Below are 21,421 nucleotides of genomic sequence, written 5' to 3'. Positions count from 1 at the left end.
GTCCTTACATGCTATTGATTCTCCTTTTTTCGGGGGGGGGGGGGGGGCGGTGGTGGTTGTGTTGGTGGAGTTGGAAGATGGTTTGGGAATGCAGAGACCCTATCAACCTCCACTTTTCCCACTTACAACTTTCTATCAATCCTTACATTTTATAGTTTCTCCTTTTTTATTTCTGTTGTAGACAGATTGAGATTGGGTGGTGGTGGTGGTAGAGTTGAAAGAAGGGAGAACATCTGGGAATGAAGAGATCCTACAAAAATTTATATGTCCCCCTCCAGGAGTTACCTGAAGGAGAGCTGTGACTGTTTGCCGAACCCGAGGGCGCCAAGAATCCCCGAGGTCCTTCGGTCCTCCCCAAGGGCCTGGATGGCTGGGGCGAGGTTGTTGAGGGTGCGGGCCACGCTCCACTCAGGGGTGCCAAAGTTGATCATCCTAGTGCTGAGCTCCAGGGCCTTGTACCACCACAGCAGCAGCTTGAACTCGTTCTCCCGGCTGCCATGATGATGAAGGAAAAGGACAGAAAAATAATCTAATCAAACAGGATTTCATTCCTATGCAACCGTCTGTGTGTCTGTTTTATCCCATTTTACCACTGTGTCCACAGATTCAGATGAACTACATACAATGGTGGAGATTTGGGCATGATACAATTGTTTCCAATGTGTGTATTTTGCTACAGTTTCACACAAGAAAGTAATCAAATCTTTCATTGAGTACATATCTATATCCCGATAAATAATAATAAGAACTAATGTGGATGGAGAATGCACGTCACCAAACAGAGCCACACAGCGTGCAGTTTAAGTCAAGATATGGGCTTTTGACAAACTACAAATCACACCTATGGAGTGTGCTCTGATATGGTAAAAAAAACAACAAACAAACATGTATCAATCTTAAAATGGGTGTTTACTGTAGAGCGACAAATCTTTACTTTCAGCTGAATTTTTGTGAAAATATTTTGTAAGAATCCCTCACAATGCCTACCACTTTTAATACTAAACACTCATAAGACAAGAACAATGGGAATGAATAATATTTTCAAATTCCTTTTCTCAAAAAACGAGATAATTCCGATTACGTTTTATTGTTACATGCCAAAATTGTATCTATGATGAATGTCTTGTGATTACTGATTATATATTCTTCTTTTTTTTTATATTTTAGATGTAAAACTTGAAATAAAAGGAATTTCCAAATGAACAATCAAGATTGATATTGAAATTGAAATTTTGCCGAATTTCTGCTGGGGTGTGTCCAGCTGGTGTCTGACCTGGGTTTGCAGTTGATGCACCACTCGATCATCTTGGCCTGGAGAGCCGTCTCCTCCTCCAGGCTCCGGCACTGGGGCAGCTTCTGGGAGAGGTAGGCGTAGAGGGTCAGGAAGGCCCCTCCCTCCAGGCACTGGGCCAGGAACTCGTCGTGGGACAGCTGGGGGATCTTCAGGACCGCCACCACCGCCGCCCAGCCACAGGAAGAATCGCTCGGAGCTGGGGTTGCTGAGAGAGTGGGAAGATTGGAAATTAATACAAAAATAAATCCTCCGGACATTATTTCACCATTCATTTCTACTCAAAGGAATTTTTTTTTTTTTTTTTTTTTTTTTTGGGGGGGGGGGGGCTGGGGAGTTTAGTACGCCCACTAAGGATACACAAGTTAATAAAATCCTTTTATAGATTCAGAGAAGCACACTCCAAGTACATAAATGCATACAAACATCATAACATATCAACATATATTTTTGTCTACCAACTTGACTATCTATTCATCTATCCACACAAATATCTATGCATCCTTTCTATCTATCTATCCACCTATCCATCCATCTATCTACCTATCTATCTTTCAATCTATCTATCTATCTATACAAACATATTGTACATGCATATGGACAGGCACTGTCTACACAGTATCATAAACTGAGAACCCAAAGGCAGAAGGTCAATAGACTTTGTATGGTGTTAATCCTCTGAGTACCACAGACATCTGAACTAGAACAGTTCCCTACAGCAGTACACAGCTGCCATTAAATACTCTTCCAATTCCAAGGTAAAGATGCATTTTTTCTTCTTTGTCAGAAATAAATTTTTTCATCATCATGATTTTCTTCCATCTTCATGCACACAGCAATTTTGCCTTGAATGACAATCACAATGAAATAAATAAACATGAAGGGACGTATTAAACAATTTTCTATGCTTAAATTCTTTACTGCACTGGCCACAAAGAATAAAAGACAACACAACTCAGCAAAGAAACTAGAAATGTCGCTACGGCGACTGGTGTATGCCTCCGCCATAATACATGGTTCTCCTAATAGGTCTATAGTACAATGTCTTGACAATGTGTGATGACAGTTTCACACAATTGGCAAAATATTAAAATGACAGGTTTGCCACAAATGTGCTGAATGTTCACTTTCCTAGAACTAGGTTCAATTTGATGAATGATTAAAACGTCAGAGTGCAGGTATTTGGGGGAACTGATGATTTTCACTTGACTTTTGACCCTTTTGCAAGTTTATGCATTGAGTAATTTTCAAGGTATTGAGAAAAAGTATAATTTCAGTATCAAATGGTAAAATAGTATTATCAAAACCTGGCCTTTGACCTTTGACCCCACAGTTCCAAAGAGAATCACTGTTAGGTAGAACATAGATAAATATGTAAGTTTCATGACAATACCTTGAGTTATTTTTGAGATATGGAGGAAAAAGTGCAATTTAGCACTTTCACTTGACCTTTGACCTTTTGACCTTTGACCTTTTGGCAAGAAACTTCCCACAGAATATATATTGGGTTATACATGCATACATCAAGTTTAAAAAAAATCCTTCAGGCATTGCATAAATATAAGGAAAGTAGTGATATTTTGAGGAGATGACCTTGACCTTTGACCCCCTGACCTTTGACCCATGACCCCCAACTTCCCTAGATAATCACTGCCCGTCGGTACAAGCATATATACTAAGTTCCATGAAGATACCTTGAACCATTTGCGAGATATGGAGAAAAACATGAAATTTCAATTTTTTTTTTTCACAAAATAACCTGTGACCTTTGACCTTTGACCCTGTGACCCTAAAATCCACACAAAGTATCATCCCCCAAGGATATACCCTCATACCAAGTTTGATGCAAAACCACCACACGGTTCTTGAGATATCGACAAAAACAAAAACGGGACGGACGGACGGACGGACGACCCGAAAACATAATGCCTCCGGCCACTTCGTTGGCGGAGGCATAAAAAACAAAATTCTGTAACTCTGAAAAGTTGTTAGCAGAAGCAGTGCCTGGCCTACGGACCTGTGTTGAAGTAGGAGTCGACGCAGGCTTCGGTGAGCAGGGCCATGTGCTTGGTTGAGGCCAGCGTGTTGCAGGCCACCGCCATGACCTGCAGGACAAAGCCGCCGTTGCTGCAGTCCGCCAGCCACCTGACCAGAGAGTGGACGATGGAGTCTGGTGCCCCCGCGACGGGAGAGCACCCGTTGAGGAGGGACAGCACGGTGGTCAGCAGGGAGCACAGGTGAGCAGACGCATCCACACTCGGGGGAGCTAAAGTGGGGGAGGGGGCAGGGGTGGAGTTGGGGTTGGGAGAGAGGGTACACGCAGGCAAAGAGAAAACAAAGGCACATTTCAATCAGTTATTGCAACTCAATGAGCTACGTAATCTGCTGATCCCTTGGTGCTCAAGTGTGCTCTATCCGGAAATCCCTGAAAGCATGTAAATTTGGCCGTGTGAGTGCTCAAGCAACAACTCTCATAGTGACAATTTCCACAAAACTTGATAAACATGATGATATTTTGTGATTCAGGCTGCTGTCAGCTTGTGCTCACCAAATCATAGTTAATATATCAACTCTTGCTGCTGAGATATCAACCATCAAAACTCAAACAATTGAATTCAGTTTTTTTCTTTTTTACATGTTTTTAGGTATAATTGAAAATCTAGACAATATAACCAGCACATACAGACTCTGACTCTATTTCTAATATTTCTACTCACCCAGGGAAGAGATGAGGGTGACATCCCGCAGCAGTCCGTGGAGAGGAAGAGTGAACTGCTCCGCCTTCACCTGCCTGTCCTGTGAACACTGGCACATGAGGCCGACCACCAGCCCGACGTAGGCCGTCTGCTTGGCAGCCAGCCGGGGGTTGGGGGGCTCCGTGCTGCCAACGCCCGCAACGGACCGCATCAAGCTGCGGAAGGGTAGGGGAGGAAACCGGAGTTACATTAGCCGATCAGAAACAGAGTGACAGCATTACATAGTGCCATTAAAAATTTGTAGCTGTAGCAACTGATGGACTAAATGCTTGATTTCAGCAAGGAGGTTTTACAGAATGGAGTCACAACCGTCTTATTTCCTTTGCTAGATGTTCGAAGCCGCCGCTCAAAAATATTTGAAGCATTTGGCAAACTGGATCTGCCGCTCAGATAGGAAGACAATTGACTCATGTCTCATTACATAATCACCAGCCACTTTCAAAGGAAGATATGTCTTTGTGATGGTAATTACTTTTCGCTATCCCTTCTTATAAAAGGTAGGTGGTACAGACACGAGGATGCGCGAATAGAAATTGAGCAAAAAATGCTGAAATAAAGATGAAAGTTACTCGACTGGGCATACCCGGGCACTAATCTGATATATCTATCAATAAAGAATTATACTTGAAGATTATTCCATATTAGTTTCATTTGTGGAAATTAAGCCGAAAAGTGATAAAACCAGCTTTCCAGGATGGTATAGTTTTAAACATTTTCACGATACAGCTCTGATTTACACTTTTGCGCAAAGTTCTGGACGGAATTGACTTTTGTTTTACATGCTTAATTATTAAGTGAAATTTTATTTCATTTGATAAATAAATAAGCAAAATATGGCCAACATTATGATAACGTTCAAAATGAATCTTCAGATTGCTCAGCAAGACGGCGGCTTGGAACAGCGATCATCAAAGGCACAAGTGCACCTGTGGAATTCTTTTGTACATCAATAGAAATCTGACAACTGTTTGAATAATTGCAGCCAGTTGGAACTCCAATGTATTAAACCTCCTTGATTTCAGCATACTATTAAACACAGTGACCAGTATGTATAAGATAATTTGAAACATATGCAAAGGGAAGACACAGCAACAAAAGCTCTCTGTTAGTGGAGTGAGTCATTATTTCTATAAAATAATCAGGATAGCCTTTTCTCATCCCCTGCCCCCCCCCCCCTTCCAAAAAAAAAAGGAAGTATGGTAGAGTAAGTATGAAATATTAAAGGGATGGTACAGTATTGGTGGAGATGAGAATTGGGCTTTTAACTTTTTGTGAGATACCAAGAAAACACTATGATATAGTAAAGAGCATACCATTTTAAGAGGAATACAAAGTTTATTTGATGAAAATCTGGTTTGGAATGACTGAAATATCCAAAAACAAAGTAAAACAAAGTGATCATAATAAAGTGTGGGTCCCACAGTTTGTTAGAATCGCTCTTTTTTGGATATCTCAGCCATTTCAAAACCAATTTTCATCAAATAAAATGTTGAATTCCTCATAGAATTACATGTTCTTTCATATTTCATAAGAGGTTTCTCATTATCTCACCAAAAAATTTTAGAAATCTGAAATTAGGTCTCAACCAAAACTATACGATCTCTTTAAAACATCCAGCTGCACATAATACAACACATAATCCACAGCTAATCTCATGCTCTTGTACACAAAAAAAAAAAAGAATTTGACAGTGCCACATGAGCAGACTTTCCCAGAGTCTAATGTAAATAGGATTATGCCTGGCATTGCAACATGACTGCTACTCTGAGATGATGACAAAAGGCAAGCATGAATGCAATATTTGTGGCTACGCAGTGGCACAGTACTGCAGCATTTGCGAACCAAATGTGCACACCACTTCACATCATTACCGGTAGCTATAGTTAAGAAGACAAAATGTGATAATAATAGGTACAGCATAGCATATAAAGAGATATCTAAAAAGGACATTTGCAGGCATCTCTCACATAAATAGAAAGAAGAACACACTAGAAACTAAATAATAATTTCCAAGCACTTCCCCATTTGTGCTACACATCCTTCCCTGTCCACATACAGAAAGAGGGTTCCCAACCTCTGCATACAAAAAAGCCTTAGTTTTTGAAGGCAAAACACACATTTTGGTCAAAAAATGGGAAAATTGCACATAAGACTGTTAAATCAAATCTAACAAAAAGTCCAATCAAAATATGTCATTTTCCACAAAGGAAAAAAACAAAACAAACATGTTGACTGTTGCAAAAACATTCAAGTTGGCAACTCTGTACATAGAAATAAGTAATCACGTCTGATGACTGCCTATACCTCAGCACAGTGCTGACCGATTGTTCCTCCAGGACCAGACGTGGGTTACTCTTCTTCAGCTGCCACATGGTGGCGCTATGATAGCAACTGTCGTCCAGGAGGTACCACGGCAACTGGTGCGACTCGGCTATAAGGACTTTCAGACTGGGCCCCTGCATCATGGTTCAAAAACAACAATAACGATCCAAAAACATACTTCATCCGCTACAAATATTGGCTCCTGTTTTAACATGAAGTTGTTAAAGACTTGGGTATGCTGGGCGAGTCATTCAGGTTTAAAGGTACATGTAAACATGACTTTGAAAAATTGGATTTCCAGTTCCTTAAAAAGAAAACAGCCCCATTCCCTACAAATCAACAAATGCGAGGGCATACAGACAGACATCTGCAATGGTATCATGCATAACATAACATTTATTTCCTGTACACAATGAAATACATAAATATAGCGTTGTATAAACTGTTACTTTCACAAAGGTTTAATTCTTGTGAATTTCGCAAATTAGTACTGGACCGCTAATTTAACAACACGCGAAAATTTCGCCATGTGCTAGTGTAACAGTGCACTTACCACAGCCTCAGTGTCAATTTGTAAAAACAATATCTTGTGAAAATGTCTGTGACCACCTCTTTCGTGAAAATAACAGCTTATACAGTATTACACTGGAAATGATATGTCCAATAAATCAGACAGAATACAATCCAAAAGTAGAAATGAAAATACAGCATTGGGGAGGTGAGAAAACACATGCAGGAAAATGATGAAGGCAGAGATAGAAAACCTGCATGACACACACATAAAAGCAGATTCCAATGGTGGATTTTGCAGACACTGTTTATTGTTTTTGTTTTTGTTTTTTCTGACCTGGATGCTCGCGATCTCGTCGGAGTTGCCGAAGATGATGAGCATACTGAGCAGGGCCGAGAGGTGCTGATTGGTCTGCTGGACGTCGCCGCCGGCGATGAGGCGCTCCATGATGGCAGGCCACTGGATGCGGGGGAAGATGGAGGCGAGGAAGAGGAGACAGCTGTTCTGTCCATCCTCATACATCTACAGGAGACAAGACAGAGCACGCGCCAGGTTAACAATGATGTCAGAGGTATAGAAAAACAACAACATCAACAGCAGATAAACAGACAATCATGAAAAATAATTCATCACGATCATGAAAAATAATTCATGGCGCTTCATTTTTGAAGCGCCATGAGCACTGAAAAGTGGACCTGTGCGCTATACAAGTAGCCACTATTATTATTATTATTATTATTATCACGTGTACCTCTGACTTGAGACCATGTCCTGTTAAAAGTTGCTACAAGTAAATAATTTTCCTGTCTTTTTCTTCTTCTTTTTTTTTTTTTTGTGCAAACTGCTTTCTTTACTTCTCTGGAATGTCTTTTGTTAATCATATGAGTACTGTAAAACACAATATTTTTGGGGCATGAAATTTTTGGATTGGGAGCCGACGACCTCATTCGCAGCATGAAATTTTCATGAGTTGCCTCTAACATTCAATGCATATAGTGTGGACAAGATCGTTAGTGTGCATTTTAATTTTGTGAAATTCGGCTCTCACAAAATTTGCGTATATAAAATGCATATGAATATTCCTCGTTTTACAGTAACATGGAGACATGCAGGTTATGCTCAGTGTAAGGGAAGGTGCATTCCAATGTCTTTTGTTAGTCCTTTTAGTACTTTAGCAACGATTGACAGATTACACCACTGGCAGAATCTTGGTTTGGAAGGGTTTTTTTTGTGGGCATATCCAGGTAATCTAAAGAAAACTAGTAGAAACATAATTACAAAACAAATGGCATGTATTTAGATACTCATTTGGCCACATAAGTGATTTTGAGGGTATCATCAATCAATACAAGTCAACACGCATTTGCATTATGTACACAATTGTAGTACTGTTAAGATATTTTGCCCAAATCTACTCAGCATATCTAAATCTCAGGTAGCACATCTTGGCTGAGTATCAAGAAAATCTAACAGGAAAAATACTTAGTATTAAAAGCCATATTGATGACATCTGGGCCAGATATTAGACAGCCTGAAAAATCTGACAACCCATGGTGCGGTGGGTGGAGGCATAAATGGAGCAAACCTTGATCATGGATTCCATACAGTAGACGTCCGGGTAGAACTCATTCCAAGGCAGGCTGGCCATGGCCCGGTGGTAGGCGTACATCACGTCCTCCCGAAACCGAAGTTCCTTCCTGGCCATGCACTGTGAGTAGTAGGACCAGAACAGGGTCAGGATGTTGGCCGAGGTGGTGATCTGGGCATCTATTTCACCAGAGGGAGAATGAAAATATGATATCATGGAAAAACAGGATGTTATTCATAACATCACCATCACCACATGCCTCTATTTCCATCATAATTATCTACTTATAATAAAGTCTGTGATTATCATTTTCAGTTCATAAAGACAGTACTGTATTTTGTTTGTTTTTGTTTTCTCTTTTTTGTTGTTTTTTGTAAATCATTTTTAGTTATGCCTGTAAAAACAAGGAAAAGTAGAAATCACGCGGTGCGTAATATATGTCCCCGCCGGAAGTAGCATTTAGTAGCAAAATGTACAATATAGGTAAAAAGATCAAGGTCAAAGGTCAAAGAAGTCAAAGGTCAAAATTCTATGTAGAAGTTTTGAAGCCCTCACCTAGTGCCATCACATAAAGCAAACGGAATCGAAATCGGGTTAGAAATGGCGAAGGAGTAGCATTTTGTAGCCAATGTACAATATAGGTAAAAAAATCAAGGTCAAAGGTCAAAGAAGTCAAAGGTCAAAATTCTGTGTAGAAGTTTTGAAGCCCTCACCTAGTGCCATCACATAAAGGAAACAGAATCGAAATCGGGTTAGAAATGGCGAAGGAGTAGCATTTGGTAGCAAAATGTACAATACAGGTCAAAAATCAAGGTCAAAGGTCAAAGAAGTCAAAGGTCAAAATTCTGTGTAGAAGTTTTGAAGCCCTCACCTAGTGCCATCACTTAAAGCAAACGGAATTGAAATCGGGTTACAAATGGCGAAGGAGTAGCATTTTGTAGCAAAATGTACAATATAGGTCAAAAATCAAGGTCAAAGGTCAAAGAAGTCAAAGGTCAAAATTCTGCGTAGAAGTTTTGAAGCCCTCACCTAGTGCCATCACATAAAGCAAACGGAATCGAAATCGGGTTAGAAATGGCGAAGGAGTAGCATTTTGTAGGCAATGTACAATATAGGTCAAAAATCAAGGTCAAAGGTCAAAGAAGTCAAAGGTCAAAATTCTGCGTAGAAGTTTTGAAGCCCTCACCTAGTGCCATCATATAAAGCAAACGGAATCAAAATCGGGTTAGAAATGGCGAAGGAGTAGCATTTTGAAGCAAAATGTACAATATAGGTCAAAGGTCAAGGTCAAAGGTCACAACTGAAATTCTGTATACAAGTTTCAAAGCTCTCATGTAGTGCTATCATATAAAGCAAACAGAATCAAAATCGGGTTAGAAATGGCGAAGGAGTAGCATTTTGAACATTTTGATCACACACGGACGCACGGACGGACACACGGACACACGGACGGACACACGGACGGACACACGGACACACGGACACACAAACGTACGGAGCCCGTTTCATAGTCCCCTGCTCGAACTCGTTCGGCGGGGACAAAAATGCATTTTTGTGGTGTTGTTGCTACTACTACTACTACCACCACCAATGAAGACTTTTATGATTACCACTGGTACTGTCATTATGTATCTCTGCAATTACTTTCACTTCAGCTACCCCTCTTGAGATGGAATACAAATCCTACTGGCTCTTCTTCAAGCTACACTTAGCAGCAATTCAAAAACCACTTTCATTTCCAATACCACAATCCTAATTGGAGAGGTTGAATTATTTCCTACATTGCTTCCTTCCTGACCTTTGACCCTGGCTCTCATTTCCATATCAGATCTCTCTACCTTGAGTCATAAAGGTGGTATGTATCAAAGACGCTTAATAAATAAGACACGAAAGTGCGCGCTAATCCTGTACAAAACAAATGGACAGCGCGCGGTCTTCAAGCGTATACGCACATCACCTGAGACGCGCTGCCTTGACGCTTGATAAACAACAGCAGCGGCTTCAGGGACAGCGCGTCTCAGGTGATGTGTGTCTTTGCCTGAGACGCGCTGTCTTTGCAGATGTTGTTGTTGTTTATCAAGCGTCTTTGATTGTGAGATCATGTTGTTGCCAATTTTTTACCTCCACGAAATAATCCTTATTACTCTAAAATCTCGTTCTTCAAAATTGTCCCCTTCATCGAAAAAAAGCTACGACTATAATTTTTAAATCTTTTTAAGATAATAAAGATACCACTACCTTTGGAAATGAATGATGTTTCCAGGTGTACTGAGTTTGTACTTAGCTCTCTTTTGTATCGTCATGTAGGGTAGCCATTTTGTGTCCATCTTTATCGCGCGCCTTCGTATCTTATATCTCTACTATCTTTGGTATGTATAAGCCAGTCTGCAATTCCACTTCGCTCATGAGCAGATAAAAGGTCTTTTATACTACTAAACAGAGATGTTGGTTTTTGACCCGTTGAAGACGCGTCCCAAGTATACTCCGGCAGGGGTCTATGGGAAATGCGTGTTGTAGCAAAATCAGTCCGTCCTCAATGGGTAAAGCATCTGTGACGTCATGATTATTCATTAAATGGTGCTTGCCAGCATATCCACCTGACAGCAACAAAGTGTTCATGAAAGCCCAAAACATAACTAAGTTACAAAGAAGCAAAAGAAAAGCATACTGTACTCTAAAATGTGATACTACAGCATAGTTATCATACATTTACGGCCACAGTGTATAAATCAGAAAGGGAGTACATCTGATCTAACTAGCAGGAGCTCGACCATCAGCACTAGCATGGCTTGACTGGGCCGACGGCCCCATGGGGAATTTTAACTCGGGTTTGCCTCTAACACAAAATAACTACTTGTATTTGTAATAGTATGTAGTGGGAGAAGTTAGTGTAGTGCATGTGCAGCATGTACATTAAACTTTGCATTTTGATGAAAATCCCTACCATTCTCTTTGTCCGCTTCTGCTGCATTCATGGAAACCAATTTGAACATGATGTAGAATTTTTTAATTTAAGTCTGATCTTATTGGTCTTATGCAGTAAAAAGAAAAAAAAAACTTTTAGAACTTCAAACAACTCTGTCGTCATTTCTGGATTTTATTATTATTACTTTCTCTCTTTTTTTTTTTTTTTTTTTTTTTTTTTTGGGGGGGGGGGGGTGTTTTAAAGTTGTGGAATACAAAGGATTTTAGGCCTTCCAGTTTTTTAACACATTCCTCAATGTAGTCAGAGGGGGAAAAACATGGTGGAAAGAAAAAACTTACTGTAGAAGAGAGCCTGCATAAAGCTGGTGGTCTCCGTAAAGAGTGTGACCATCACCAAGGCCGAGTCAGCATCACCCTCAGACCAGGCGGGGACAATTTGGGATGTATTAGGTCTGGAAGTAGACAGAATGGAGTGTGGGTCAACACTCCTATCTCAACACCATACTGGAGCATCTTACCATTATAAGAAAACGTTGTTGATGATGATGATGATGATGATGATGATGATGAATAGCATTTATGTAACTCAATTATATAACAACATTTATCTGTAGAACATTCATAGGTGCCCAAGGTGTCTGATGTTTAGAAAATTCAACATATTTTCACTTATGTCAGTAACAAGTCAAGGGAATGCATACTTTCCATAAAAAAATAGAAATTTTGTGGAATTCTCTTCATATTTTTTTCATATCTTTCAACATATGGAATATCACAAGCTTTAATAGTCCAATAATCTAAAGATGGTGGCACTGAAATTTTAAGAATTCACCACTTTTGAATGATTGTCCAATTTTCCTCAAACTTTCACCAATGTGATTTACTAATATTGCTGCATTCACTCAATCCACACATATATCTAGGAGAACTTGTCCTTTAAGTGTTCTGACATACACCATCTAAGTGTTATACAATAAAAATATTACAAGAAGATCACTGTCTGTAACAACTGCTTACAAAACGACGATGATGCCCAAGGGCCACACTAGAGGGTTTTTGTTGTTGTTTGTTTCCCAGCCAGATCAGGAAATTTAAATCATAAAATTTCAAGCTTTGGCAGCTCAAGCAGAACATTTACCAGCCAGGGAAAATACTGGATGAGCAAAGGAATTAGACCATCAGGGATGCGGTCAAACTTACTTGGACGGCGACGGGACCTCGGTCCAAGCAACCCAAGGCGAGAAGAATGAAACGATGAGTTCCCACAACGCCTTGATTCCTGAGAGACACAATGGAGCACATAAGACATAATATTATGTCACTGCCTTCATTTTTCTTTTAATATACATCACCAAAAAATAATCTGGTGTGTAATCTTGTGCAACGGAACAAGATTTCAAACTCTGTGAAAGATGAGGTGCACTATTCAATTCCGCTTCACCTCATTAAAAAAACATCTAAAATCTTGTACCACAACACTTGTTACCATTCATAATTTGCAAATTAATGCACTGCAATGACCAATGGTCATTAGCTCTACATTGCCACACTGAAAATTAATTTTCTCTACTAATTTACATTTTTTTGAGTTGTTCTTTTCACCTTGACACCGTAAAAACTGAAAATTATTTCACTCAGAAAAAGGAAACAAATCAAGTTTTCTGAATGGAGAGATGAGATTCAGCTGTCTTTGTCTTTTGTGATAAATAAATAATCCCTTGATATTCCATATACTGTATACGCCATATATTTCTCAAGTCTAAATTTTCGCGAATCGGGAATTCCCGACAGTTTCGCGAGTGGTTAAATTCGCGATCGTGGAGTCCTGTACTGAACGGAGAAATGTACACGCGATCAGAGTCAATATTTCTTTAATTTTGCAATAAAAATAAAATAAAAACCTCGCAAAATATTCGGCGTATACAGTAGTCTTCACATGCCTTCACTGCAGATTCTTTAAAATTCTCACTAATGTACACCTGCAAAATGCTATCTTATACTATAAGTGTAGAACTGAGTAAATACATGTGTAAGCGACAACAATCATCAACACTAGAAAAGCACGCAGAGAGCCCAGAACTCCGCAAAGCAGCTCATTTCCATCCATACATGCATGCTGAGAATCGCCATTATATCAACATATCATCACATGTCTACCTCATCAGCAGCTTACTGTATGCTGCACCTCGAACACACATTTAGTGCATGTATGCACAACTCAAATATGCAGAGCTTGAACTCCCTCATTTGTTGGCTCATTCTTTTTCTTTTTTTTTTGATATTTGCCAATGATATTTGCCTATTTGTCAATGATACTCCTTTTAAAACACACACACACACTCACACACACACACACACACACGCAAAGTATTCTGGATCCAGACAGTTATCTGGATTACTACCAAAATTTACTCATCTGTTACTTGTGTCATTATCAACTTTTCCTGTGAGTTTCATCTTGTAAGTTTCATCCAAATCCATTCACATTTTTTTTTAGTTATTTCGGAAACAGATAGACAGACAAACAGACAAACAAACAAACGGCGACAAAAACATACTACCTCCTTGGCTGAGGTAACAAACACAAAACAGCCCACTGGCTGGAAGCTCTACAAACCTTGGTCTAAGGGAGTACCCATCTCTTGCAGTCTCTTTGCTTCCTGCAGCACACAGTTGAGAGCGAGGAAGCCCAGGAAGCTGGACAGGGTGGGCATGTAGTCCTTCCAGTGGCTGTACAGCCCATACTGCTTCAGCTCCGTCCTCTCGTGCCGCTGCCGGGAGAAGTAGTGCCCCAGCCAGTCCAGGCTGTCTCGCAGCTGTGTGACATTCGACAGAAAGATTGGAAATTAGCGTGAACAATTAACCAATATTGACCTATCACGTCATGGGAAAATTATGATATTAGATGAGATTTGAAATGATTAATGTAAGACAATACATCTATTTGGTAATACTCGTTCATTTTTCTGTCACATGATGCTGTGCATATCTACTGTGAAAACAGGGGGGATGTTCTTTTAACACATTTCTAATAAATCATGAGATACCTGACAACAATCTATGATACCTGGCACATTCTCATGGGACGTCTGTAAAAAAATAATTATAATAATGAGAATAATGATGTTGATGGTGATGATGATGATGATGATAATGATAAAAATAACAATAATAATAGTAATAACAATAAAAATAACAATAACAATAATAATAGTAATAATAATAATAATAATGATAATAATAAGAATGAGAATAATAATAATAATAATAATAATGATAATAATAAGAATGATGATAATAATAATAATAATAATAATAATAATAATAATAACATTAACCTCTCTTGCTACCTGCTTGCTTGTAAACAAAATTCAAGACATTATTCATTTTGCATCAGGAATGCAAATGTGGTCACTCCCCCCAAAAAATATTTCTGTCATCCATGCCAAGGAGTTTACAGTGCCATGTGAGGAAAAAAAGATCAACAGACTGAATTGATACACTTATGAATCTTAAACAAGTATATAATAATGAAGTAAACCAGTACATGATCAAATATTTGACAATATCATTAGACAAAATATAACCAAAAGACTTCATGAAATAGAAATGAATTTTCATGGGCTTCATTTTGCAGTAAAACTGTGCGCAGAAATCTACAATTGAAATAACACATGTGTCATTTCAATGTTGAGAAAGCAAATTCATAGACAAAAACCACATATCCACACTGACTGAAAGAGATTCACCTCATTGAGAGACAGGTACGTCTCCTCCTGCACCAGCTTTTCAACCTGTTTCTGGCCGATGTCTCCAAAGTCTGGCAGTAGAGGGCAGCAGAGGGCCTTCAGGACATCCTGGAGCACCACCAGTCTCAGTTTTTTCTCCTCCATCCCTGGGTGGGAGAAAGAGAGAAAACAAAATGGAGGATGAATATTTGATCATCTCATTACCACAATGCAGGTACAGTACTCTCCGCGTAATCGGGTGTCGCTTAAACAGGTACTCCGTTTAATTGGGAAGTACAGTACTCTCCACGTAATCGGGTATCGCTTAAACGGGTACTCCGTTTGATTGGGTAGTAATGTCAAAATCAGTTCCAATGCACATTAAAATTACCTGATAATCAGGTTGCCTCTCCACATAAATGGGTAAATAATTTTCTTCTAATCTAATTTCTACCCACATTTTATCGCAGATATAACACTTCAACAAACCATGAATGTCAAATTTTCCACAGCTAATCGCATTCTCTGCTTAATTTGCAAAGACTGATCATTTGGGGAGTGAATAAACAAGAAAACACATGTATCAGTACCGACTTGCCAGACGGAAACAAACATTACACATGCAGCTGGCACTCACAACTGCATAGACAGACAGGAGTTGAACACACATGTGCTCCTCCCTTGCTCCGCAACAGCATTCACAATACGAGCAGTTTGCAACGAAAATCAGGCCACACACCAGCTCCATAATTTTGCTTTTCCCCAGTCACTTCTCGAAAAGTAACTCGACGTTCTATACGTGACTAGTGCACACAAAGAGACGTGTTCATTTCGGAAAATGCCTGCGTCTTAGCGAGGAGTCTATAGTCAAACGACAAAGTTTTCTGAAGACATATTTGTCCATAAACAGAGTGTAAATTATTGCTTGTGACTGAGCAAGTGTAAGGTATGTATAATGTGCCGTGCAAGCACACATGTTAAGCATACAGTGTAGGTGTTTGGTTGCATTGTACAATGCATGTACATACACACTGTGTGTGTCCATTGTGAATGAGACGTGCTCATCTGTTAATCGGGTACTCCGCTTAATCGGGTAAGAAACGCTCTGCCCGAGCCTACCCGATTATGCAGAGAGTACTGTACATGTATATAAGGTCATTGGTGCAGATCGGAATCAAAGTGTCTTGGTGGTCTCACTGGTTCCATGACATTTGCTCCTTGTGACAACTGCTCCCATTACATATCTGCACGCTATTAAAGCTAAACATAATTTCTACCCACAAACATAACCCTAACCCAAATCCTAATCCTCAAATCAAACTAAACCTCAAACCCTATCACAACCCTAGGTCCTTGGAGAAAATAAGACCCGAACAATTGTCACAGGAGCAAATGTCGTGTCACCGGTCTTACTGGTATGGCAAAGTGCTGTGTATACACAGCATATTTTTTCTCTCTTCACGACAAATAGCAAAAGTTTGGGGATGCTGCCTATCAGATACAAGAATTTCTTGGCTGCAGTTGCCAAGGCTGATGTATGTAAACCCATCTTAAAGTCAATGCTATGCTTATAGTTAGTGCACACGTATGATTGTGTGAAGAAGATGAAAAAGACATTAATATTGCAATCAACATACCTACAGTAAGTCTTTTGAGCAAACACACATGAGATTTAGGTGGATATTTTGAACATGATGTGGTTTGCCAACTCCTATAGTCGGGTGCACCTTATACAAGAGTGTGGCGTATAAACAGAACTTAATGGTCAAAGTAATTTTCCATGATATCTTTGAAATCACAAGGCAGTGATTTGTGTGAAATGTATTAGATGCTGACAGCTCTTTGGAAGACGACTCTGGCTGTGACATTTCCATCAAAGTTGAGACTTTTTAACATGGCTACAGTCTCAGAGCACAAGGAATAGACATACCAGCCCTTCACGCTTTTAGAAAAAAAAAAAAAATTGCATTTACATACGACATCCTCAATGGAATGCAGCTGCAATCTCATGGGCTACATCTTTATATTACATTGTCAAAAGGAATTTGGAATGGTATTCCTAAATGGGTTGAAGCAAAATGGATAAAATATGTCAAACTCATTTATTTGGCAGCATGCTGACTATAACTACACTACGCTACACTTAACCACAATACAAGAGCCATTTTAAACACCATCATTACATGGTTGTTGGGCTGTTGTGTTTTTTTTTCCTAGTTTTTTTATACCTTACTTTCATTATATCTCACTAATGAATTTCAACATGCACATACCATCAAAATCTTATAGCACAAGGACAAAAGCAACTTACAGGAAATATAAAGGTATCTTTTTATTGCAACTGATTAACAATTTATCAATCAAGAATTTCATGAATTTGTAAAAAGGTATCTGTCATGAAGTATTTCTCCTTGCAAATTACTGACTTGTCGCACTTAAATATTACAGGGCTCTAATAGCTTGGAATCCTGCCAAAGGGTAGGTACCTTTCATGACGATACGCAGGACATCGCCATAGTGCTGGGGGAAGCAGTGGAGGAACATGGCCCGGAGATGGGATCGGTAGACCTCGAAGTGGGGGAGGGGTCGGCCATCGGGCTCCTCCCTTCCCAGACCGCAGGCCATGAGGGCCTCCCCGATGACGGCAATGAGCTGGGAGCCAGAGCTGGCCGTGGGCCGGTGCCTCTCCAGCCACTGGGTGATGTCAAACTTGGAGGGGGACGAGATACAGTGGAGATATTATTCCATTGGTATTCATAAAATGGGTTTAAGAAAGTGGCCAATCAGAAGCTTTGAAATGAGTCACGTGTGCTGTCTCTTTATTTGCCATCTGTAATTTCACCTAGAAATGTCTGTTGATGATACATTTGTCTGTTTACTATATCCAGGCATCGCAAATTTTAGCTCAAAAGTTGCGCAAGACTTAAAAGAAAAAAGTTGTGAATGTTGCGGCCCAAGATTTTTACGTTAGCAATTTATTGCGAAAAATATCGAGGGGGGAGGGCTCAATCAGCCCTCCCCCCCCCCCCCCTCCCCAGTCTTTTTCGGGTTAGACAGACCTTACCCCGACAACATCAGGAAAATGTCGCGAGAACAAAATTTCTTGCCTCAGGCAATAAAATCATAGGAGAGAAGAAGGGGTATCATTTTAACAGACACACACCATAACTCTTCTCGAAGTTGGTTTCCATAACAACCTACCTGTTCATGAGCGAAGGGGGTGTGGTTATGTGTGATCAGCGAGCGGTATGTCATTCTGTTTAGACTATTGTGCATGCATGATGAGTGTATCAAGTGAACATTACCACAAGCGCATTTTAACAGAAAAGTTGCTTGGGTAATGTTGGGGTAGTTCTAGGGTAGAATTTGGCGAAAGTTACCCCAACAACATCTAAGCAACATTTTGGAGGGACTATTTTAACAGGCAGGTAAAAAAAAAAAAAATGCCTGGAAGTTGTCACAGTAACTCAGGTGTGATAGACTCTGTTAAAACAACGATTAGACGTCAGAGTCATACAGAACGTGCAAGCACAGTAGCAAAAGATCAAGATAGCTACCTTGGTCAGAAGCATAAAGGCCAGGTCCTGCATGTCATTGCCTGTGGCCCGCACAACCTCCGTGTACATGTGCACAAAGGTCTCTGGGCAGTTGCATGGCACAAAGTTGGGGGCAAGAATGCCGGCCAGCTTGTGATTGGTCAGAATCTCGTGCAGAAGGGGTTGGGCCTGCTCAGGATATGGCCGGACAAATTCCTGACCACAAAGGAAAAAAAAAAATAAAACAAAACAGTCATGCTGCTGTATGCCATATGGAATTACTGTTCCACAATTCTATGATGATCAAATCAATCGTGTTGATGTTTATCAATACAGCATATCATACAAAACACAAGAGAGAGCCAACTTCTATCACATTTTCTGGTCAGAGCTATTAATTTTCGTAGATCTAAATGTATGGTAATGACCAAAAAAGTAAAAAAAAACCAAAAAAAAAAACCAACAACAAATGTTTGTGAGTATACAAAACATACTGCTGGACAAGGGCACTGACATTCTAGAATCTCAACAGATTAAACATCCTTCCATTATGCAAGCGATCATACACATTGTTGTTGCTGCTGTTGTTGAAACTAGCAATACTAATTCTTAAATTTCAAATAAACTTCAATTCAAATCTTCAAGTCCTTGCACATAACATCAAAAACAAATACTCCCACGATCATGTGACCTTTAAGGATGGAAAGTTGATTCCCAAAAGATCACATGTATATCATGGTAATATACAAGTTTTGAGAGCATAAAGGCCATATGTACTTGTCCCAGTATCTCAATGCAGGAGGTGAAGAACTGGCGTGTCGGTGGATAATGCCGACAGTCGTCATTCATCCGGTTGGCAAGGTGATAGAGAAAGGCCACGCCCACCTGCTTGCTGGCCTCACGCTCCCCGTCATTGGCGGCGCGGGAGAAGTTGATCAGGTTTCTAAAAAAAGAAGAAAAAAAAATGGAAAAAATTGTCAAGACTTATATGTGCCTCATTCAGCAGTATAATCCAACGCAAAACTAAACAAACATAAGCGACATATCTCATTTTACTGTTCTGTCTTTTTTTTTTTGGGGGGGGGGGAGGGGTTGATGTTTCATTTGGTGTCACTCAGAAGGGGATTGGGTGAGACTGTATTATGTATCACAATGAGACATCTACATCTGCAGGACTACGATGCAAAAACAAAACAAACTAGAAATGTTGTTACACTGTATGTCCACTGGTATGCCTCCACCACATTGCATGTTTTCATTAGGATACAGCAAATGGTTTTTAAGTTACCGTGTGCACAAAATTTACTACAGATGGAAAGATGAACAGACAGACAACCGGAAAACATAATGCCTCTGGCGACACTTCATGGTGGAGACATGAAAACAAAACAAATGCAATTACCTTAGAAAATTCCACACGAAAAATGATCTAATCTAAGACTCACGTGATGGCATTTTCCAAATGGACTGCTGCACAGCAGACAACTGGAGGTGGGGTTGCTTCAATCTCAATGGTCAGCTGTTTGTATTCGGCTCGGTTCTCGTCCAGCTTGCGCTTGACTGCATCACTCAACTTGAAAGCTTTGTGCTGCATATGTTTTCAGAGGAATGCAAGAGGTTAAATAATGTCATACACACACATTGTAAATCATAACTGCTCACAAATGCTTATACACTTCTGATTTATTCTGCAGCTGGATAAAAAAAAAAAAATGCCACATCATTTTTCCTCATCATCCAAGAGCACTGCTGATAAAAAAACATGTAATATCTACTCCGAATGATAATCGATTGGTGAATTACATATATACACCATTTAAATCCATTAAATGTCTTTTATGCAATATAAACACTTCATAATTATGGCAACACTTGCAATGAAAAACGAAAATAAAAATTCTCATCTGCCTTTAATAATAGCAAAGGTTACAAGTATCCATGTGATGTATTTCACTGTAGTTTTGTTCCAGTCACTTATGAAAATTCTAACATAAAAAAAAAAAATATTTCCACACATATTTTCTCTCGTCCACCAACATAACGGCCTACCCTGACGGCTATCCTGGCCGGTCCAGCACATTGATGTCGATTCCTTGATACAATTCCAGCCTTACAGGGTATCTCTAGCCGAGTCTAAAAGGAAGAACACAATGAAAACATAATGATAAACATTCTAGTGGCCCTGGGGTATGACTTATGTATTGACAGAGTAGGCGGAAACTATCTCTATCTAATCGAGATAATATATAGCTGCACATCAAATTACACAAATATATTACAGACTTTAATCATATCATTTCAAGTTTTTTTACGCATCATTTTCCTGACAGCACTCGTACAGTAGGTTCTCCTTATGAGATCTTCTTCTTCTTCAGTTACTTTAATCAAAATGGGGAAAAAATCTAAAGATGATTCAACCAGAAGAGCCACAAAAAAAAAAAAAAAAAAATTAAGAGAAGGAAATTTGATGAACAATGAATGATCCTTGAAAATGTGTCTTCAGTGAAAAATATAAAACATGAGTCAAGGCCGTAGGGATCAGCCCTAACAAGTAGCACTCGACATCAAATCCTCACAAGCTTTGCAAGGCCAGCACAGCTGCATGAGAATCTAGGCTTCACAAGTGTCAAGCTTTATAGCAACAGAAATAAAAACACAAAGACTGACCTCAACCTCTGAGTTGTGGTAGAGAGTTGGCAACAGTTCCACGTAACTTAGATCCAAGGCAACATTGTAGCTTTCTCTTGTGGCAAAGGAGCTGCAA

At 39.6% G+C, this 21,421-nt stretch overlaps 1 protein-coding gene across 1 annotated transcript in view; it reads right to left on the bottom strand.

The window, feature by feature from the left end:
• The window catches only part of LOC140238202 (ectopic P granules protein 5 homolog), a 58,760-nt gene that overhangs the window by 3,140 nt on the left and 34,199 nt on the right, over window positions 1-21,421 (bottom strand). Inside the window, exons 28-44 of the mRNA XM_072318139.1 lie at window positions 21,325-21,415; window positions 20,707-20,790; window positions 20,103-20,245; window positions 19,435-19,600; window positions 18,679-18,873; window positions 17,608-17,830; window positions 15,143-15,288; window positions 14,011-14,209; window positions 12,594-12,672; window positions 11,733-11,845; window positions 8,466-8,647; window positions 7,217-7,402; window positions 6,352-6,503; window positions 4,009-4,202; window positions 3,309-3,557; window positions 1,274-1,499; window positions 286-492 (exon numbers count right to left, since the gene is read on the bottom strand). Coding sequence (XP_072174240.1) covers window positions 286-492; window positions 1,274-1,499; window positions 3,309-3,557; window positions 4,009-4,202; window positions 6,352-6,503; window positions 7,217-7,402; window positions 8,466-8,647; window positions 11,733-11,845; window positions 12,594-12,672; window positions 14,011-14,209; window positions 15,143-15,288; window positions 17,608-17,830; window positions 18,679-18,873; window positions 19,435-19,600; window positions 20,103-20,245; window positions 20,707-20,790; window positions 21,325-21,415 — 2,835 coding nt within the window. The remainder of the gene's footprint in view (window positions 1-285; window positions 493-1,273; window positions 1,500-3,308; window positions 3,558-4,008; window positions 4,203-6,351; window positions 6,504-7,216; window positions 7,403-8,465; window positions 8,648-11,732; window positions 11,846-12,593; window positions 12,673-14,010; window positions 14,210-15,142; window positions 15,289-17,607; window positions 17,831-18,678; window positions 18,874-19,434; window positions 19,601-20,102; window positions 20,246-20,706; window positions 20,791-21,324; window positions 21,416-21,421) is intronic.

This window comes from Diadema setosum, chromosome 14, assembly GCF_964275005.1.
Source record: "Diadema setosum chromosome 14, eeDiaSeto1, whole genome shotgun sequence".
Classification (NCBI taxonomy): domain Eukaryota; kingdom Metazoa; phylum Echinodermata; class Echinoidea; order Diadematoida; family Diadematidae; genus Diadema; species Diadema setosum.
Note: the sequence above shows the minus strand (reverse complement) of the source record. Positions and strands in the feature narration are given on the sequence as shown.